Source organism: Octodon degus, unplaced genomic scaffold (assembly GCF_000260255.1).
Source record: "Octodon degus isolate 3935 unplaced genomic scaffold, OctDeg1.0 scaffold00083, whole genome shotgun sequence".
Lineage (NCBI taxonomy): Eukaryota > Metazoa > Chordata > Mammalia > Rodentia > Octodontidae > Octodon > Octodon degus.
In genome coordinates, this window is record NW_004524659.1 from 6,939,686 (window position 1) to 6,945,383 (window position 5,698).

The 5,698-nt window shown below is 53.0% G+C and overlaps 1 protein-coding gene across 1 annotated transcript in view; it reads right to left on the reverse strand.

Moving 5' to 3' along the window:
• Positions 1 to 5,696, reverse strand: part of Wtip (WT1 interacting protein) — a gene marked incomplete at its 5' end in the record, with an annotated part of 28,753 nt that extends 23,057 nt beyond the window's left edge. Inside the window, one exon of the mRNA XM_012515949.2 lies at positions 5,300 to 5,696. Coding sequence (XP_012371403.2) covers positions 5,300 to 5,696 — 397 coding nt within the window. The remainder of the gene's footprint in view (positions 1 to 5,299) is intronic.
• Positions 5,697 to 5,698: the final 2 nt, after the last annotated feature.

The window sequence follows — 5,698 nt, forward strand, 5'->3', positions numbered from 1 at the left end:
TATGACTTCGCCATCGGCCGGGGTCTCCCATCCTCCCTACTACCCAACCTGCCCAGGGCCCCAGGTGCTCCGCTCTTTAGCCCAGACTCCCCTGAGTGCTGAGCCACTTTCCTGAGGGCTCCAGACATTCTGCCCAGGGTTCCAGATGTCCCCACACGGCTCAAGCTGGGTTTCTCCCTCAGAATATGGCACTTCCGGGTGCCCCAGGTGCCCCCTCCCTCACCTTCAACTCAGAACCAACGTTCCTCTTTTTTTGTTCCTTTCTTCTGAGCTGGGGTCTTGCTATGTTACTCAGCCTGATGTCCACTTTCTGGATACAAGCAATCCTCCTGCCTCAGCCTCCTGAGTAGCTGGGATAACAGATGTCCACCACCATGCCTGGTTTGCTCCCTAGTTTTAACTTCAATCGTGCCCCTCACCAGCACCAGCTTGACTCAGACTGTGGTTTACAAGCCTGACCCATCAGACTGCATCCAAACTCCAAACTCCTCTCTTCAAGATAAAAAAGAATTGCTCGTGTCGTACACCTGTAATCCCAGCACTCAGGAGGTGGAGGCAGGAAGAATGCCATATGTTCGAGGCCAGCCTAGGCTACATGGCAGAGTTCAAGTCCCACAAGAAATGCAGTGAGACCATGTCTCAAGAACAAAACAAAAAATAAAATAAAATAAAACCAGGCATGGTGGTACACCCATGTAACCCTGGCTCCTTGTAAAGGTGAAGAAGGAGTTCTGCTTGAGTCCAGGCTAGGAAACATAGTGATAAGGATTTTTTTTGGCTGGCTCAAGGGCAGGTCTGGTGCTGCATGTGGAGCGGGGGATTGAATCGCAGTCCACTGTGCCAGGCTGGGTTTGCCCAGGCAGGGGCTTTAAACAACTGAGCCAACCCGCAAGCCCCCGGAAACATAATGATTTAGTGAGCTCCTGCAAATAAATAAATAGGGCTGAGGATATAGCTCAGTGCGAAGGCCCTCTGTTCAATCCCAGCACTGGGGGGCACAGGGGCAGGGTGGGGGTGGGGGGACTAAGTGAAAGAAATCCACCCTCCCATCGTCCTTCTCACCCATCAGCTTTGAGGCTCTGCCCTCATCATGGAATAAACAGTGAAAAGCGAAAACCATAAAAACTCAGCTACCCTCAGAAAGCAAGAGGGCAAAGTAGAAAAGAGCGCAGGGCTCTACCTTGCACTAGTTTTGGGGTTTTATGTTATTTTACACTCAAGGTGTGCCTGCATCCTTTAAAAGAATAAATACACTAAAGAGCTGGGTGTGGCGGCACATGCCTGTAATCCCAGCACTCAGGAAGCTGGGGTGGGAGGATTTCCGCGAGCCAGAGGCCAATTCAGGCTATACAGTGAGTTCAAGGCCAGCCTGCAGTGTGGAGTGCGACCCTGTGAGACCAAACAGAAATACACTAAAGGAAGAAGCAGGAGGCCCCTCAGAGGTTAAAGGAGGAGAATGCTTCCAGGAGAGCAGGCCTCGTAGCTGCGGTCAGGAGGGGAGATGGAAGGGCTGAGCAGACTTTGGCCATGGAAGCTTAGGGTTTTGTTTATGCCTTTTTTTGTTTTTATTGTAAGATCCTTGTACAAGTGCTTGCCTGGCAAGCACAAGGGCCTGAGTTCAATTCCCGGTTCTGCCAAAAAAAAAATCCTTGTACAAATAGAAAAGACAGCACACACTATAATTCTAGTTACTAGGAAGAATGAGGCAGGGAGACTGGAATGCCAGACCCTCTCTCAAAAATAAAATAAAAAGGGCTGGGGCTGTAGCTCACTGGTAGTGCACTTGCCTAGCTTCCACAAGGCCCTGGCTTTGATCACCAGCACAAGAAGGAAAGGAGGGAATGAGGGAGGGAGAGAGGGAGGGAGGGAAAGAGGGAGGGAGGGAAAGAGGGAGGGAGAGACGAAGGGTTAGAGGAAGGGAAGGAGGCAGGGAAAAAGGGAGAGAGGGAAGGAGAGAGAGGGAGGGAAGGCAGGCAAACAAGACCCTTGTACAAATTTGTAGCCAAAGAAAAATGGCTATTGGAAAAAAGGAAGCTGAAGATAGAAAAGGTGGAGGATAGCGAAGGAGGTCTTAACTTCCCAGATGGCAGGAAAATCAGCTGCTGGGGGCTGAAGGGAGATTGAGGGTGAGGAGCAAGAAGCTGGTGACCTTGCTATACTGAGCAAGTGGAAAGCAGGGGCAAGCAGCAGAGGAGAGCCCAAGGATGCTGAGAACAGGCTGGGCCGGGCGTGGTGGCACAGGCCTGTCAACCCAGCACCCACTGAAGAAGACTGCAAGTTCCAGCCCAGTCTAGCCAACTCCGTGAGACCCTGCCTCCAAAAGGAAAAGTAGGGCTGGGGAGATAGCTCAGTGGCATAAGCATCTGCCTGGCCAGAGCAAGGTCGCGAGTTTGATCCCCAGTACCACACACATACAAAAAAGGAAAAGTAAACAAAAAGAAGAGCTGGGGATGTGGCTCCGGGTGAAGGCCCTGGGTTTGGTCCCTAGTACTGAAAAAATGAAAAGAAAAGGAGAGGGGAAGGGAAGGGAAGGAAGGGGAAGGGAGGAGAGGAAAAGGTGGTACCAAGAAGACCACTGAGGCTGAATATGCTGCCATGGTCCCAGCAGCTTCCTCAGAGGCACTCAGGGGCTGTCAGAGCAGCAGAGGGGCTGCCGCAGGGACTCAGCTGGGACCCTGCAGGGCAGTAGCTGAGAAGAGTCAGGAGTGCTGTTGAGAAGCCTGGAACAGAAGGCTACAGGGGAGAAGCAAAATCAGGGTGTGGCCCGGAGTGAGTGGGCCAAGTTCTGAAGGCAGGGAGGCCACCAAGAGGTTCCGGAGGCCTAAGGCTACTGGCTGTTAAGGGCAGTGGAGTCTGGGGAAGGGAGGAGAAAGTTCCAGGACATCCATGAATGGCAAAAAGGGAACAAGAGTTCAGCTGGCACCAGGGCATGGAAGGGAAGTCAGGAAGGGTCACACAGAAAGAAACTCTGCAACTAAGATCTGGGACTCCTGGAGCTCACACTACCCGCACACCTCCTTGATCAAGAAAAAAAAAAAAAAAAAATTTAGGGCTGGGGAGACAGTTCAGCAGCATAAGCACCTGCCTGGCATGCACAAGGTGCCCCGGTTTTTTTTCCCCCCCCCCCAAAAAAAAAAAAAAAAAAAAAAAAAAGGAAAGAAAGAAAGAAAGAAAAGAAAAAAGTTATTCAAGTTGAACTAGTCGGCCGGCAAGATAGCTCAGCGGGCTAAGTGCCTGTTTTGGCAAGGGTTCAATCCCTGTCCCGAACACCATGATGGTCAGCCTGAACTACAGTTGGAGACCTTGCCTTAAAAATAAAAAAAGAAGACACAAAAGTCAAATATCATGAGAACCATATAGCTCAAGCAAATAACTATAATTGTGTACGTGTGTGTGTGTAGTACTAGCAATGGAGCCAAGGCCTTTGCGCTAAGCTACATTCTCAGCTCTTTTTTTATTTTTAGACAGTCTTACTCTAAGTCACTAAGTTGCCCAGGCGTGGTGTAAACTTGCAATCCTTCTACTTCCCAGAATGCTGAGAGTACATGTGTGCCCACCACAGCTAACGCTGCTCATATTTTTAAGAAATAGAAAACCATTACCAGGCTGAAGAGATAGCTCAGCAGAATAAGCACCTGCCTGGCAAGCGCAAGGTCCTTAGTTCAATTCCCAGTACCGGAAAGAAAGAAAAGAAAGATTTCCCATCAGTCCTCAAAGAGCAGAAGCTGAGTCCAACTCCTCGGTAGAAAGGATGACCACACACACACACACACACACACACACACACACACACACAGAGTCTTCTACTATAAACCCCTTTGCTTCCAATAGTACCAGGGCCAGGACCATCCCAGCAGCACATAAAAATTCTGAAACAGCCAACATGCATGCCTGGGAGGCATAGGGGCCAGCAACTGGCTAGTTTTCCCGAAGAGAGCACAGAAGACAGGGGTCTCTTCAACAGACAGCCCCAGCTCTGCTCCTGGCGCACGCCTAACATGAGAGCAAACACGCCTCAATCTTCTTCCTGCACCCAGGCCTGCTGACAGCCACCTCCAGACCTTGCTCTGGGAGATGTTCTCGGTCCCCAAGGCAGACTAGCCCCTTAGCCCATACATGCATGCCCTTGACCTCCTGACCCCTCCCCTCCTGGGATACAGCCCAATCTGACACAATCTGACACCCTCCCTTGATTCCTTTTGCTCTGCCTGGAATGCCCTCAACTGGCCTGCAAAATGCAGCCTCTTCATCTCTCAAGATCCAGTTCTGGGCATTCCAGAGTTGTTAGTTCCACTGTATGGAACACAGAAACCCCAGGACAGCCTCCTTCACAGGCTAGATAACAGCCCCTTACAAAGCGAGTGGCCTCACCCTTTTGCTTATCAGGGAAGAGGGAGAGCACTATGCCCAGGTCCTACAATACTTCCGCCTGTTCCTAATTTCAGCCTAAATGTAGTCCAAAGCGATGAGTGGGCCAGGGCAGGTCTAGGAAATAGAGGCTGTCAGAGACTGATGACTTTGCAGTCGCCTTCGAGGCAGGATTCCTAGAAGCAGCAGTCCATTAGCGTCTCCTACACACTGGCAGCTCAGACCAGCCCAGTGAGTCTGGTTTGGTCCTCCTCTCTCACAGCCTCCACCTCTGCCCCTACTAGTACTGCTAGTAATACTACTGTCGCAACGGCCCTGAGTTAGCTGGGGCCTGGGGGTATCTAGGGCACTCCACCTCTATTCCTGTGCAAAATGCATACAGCTGGGTGAGGGCAGCCTAGGCTGGCAGGCGTCCCTTCTGCTGATCTCTAAAGGCAGGTAGGGTGAGCAGCAGCAAGTGCCAAGGGTTAAGAAGGAAACGCCAAATCAGAAGGGGTGGCCGCCTATAATCCCAGCACCGTGAGAGGCTGAGGCAGGAGGCTCTCATATTCGAACGTGGGTGGCTCCGGCAATTTAAAGAGATTTTTCTCTCAAAATTTTTTAACTTTTTTTTTTTCTTTTTTTAAGCCTTGGGGACGTAGATCAGTGCAAAGGATTTGGGTCCACGGTTAATCACTAATAGGACTAAAAAATAAAAATGAGAAGAAGAAATCAGAAAATAGTTCATTCTCCCTATCAACCTGAGCAGGTCAACTCACTTTGCCAGAACCCCCTCTGTGGCGGGTGACCTAGAGAAGAAGCCACTGTTGGAAATAAACTCTACACCCAGCCGCCTGCTCCCCAGCCCACGGAGGGAAACCTTCTCCGTTCTGGCGGCCCTTCCGACCCCAAGCCCCGGCACCCGACCCCGGCCAGCGCGGCGCTCGCTCACCGAAGTAGTCCCGCGCCGTGCGCGCCTCCAGCGCCCGCTCCAGCTCCCGGGTGAGCGTGTCCAGCCGCCGCTCGGCCGCGCTCGGGCCGCCTTCCCGGGCTGGGGGAAGCTGCAGCGAAGGCAGCGGGAAAGGGGCCGGCCCTGCAGGCTCCGGGGAACGGGCCGGCACGGGGCAGGTGCCGGGCAGGGGCAGCAGCAGGTCGGCGTAGGCGCCAGCCGAGCCGCGGGAGCCCAGGCTGGACACGCTGGAGCGGGCGCTGCCTACCGACGGGGGCCCGGGCCCGGGGCGCGGGTCGGAGCGCCCGGAGCGTGGGCTGCCGTGGCGCTGGTCGTAGCCCAGGCTAATGCCGCTGGAACGGGCGCTGCCGCCGTCCGAGCCCGCCAGGCTAGCCCGCGGAC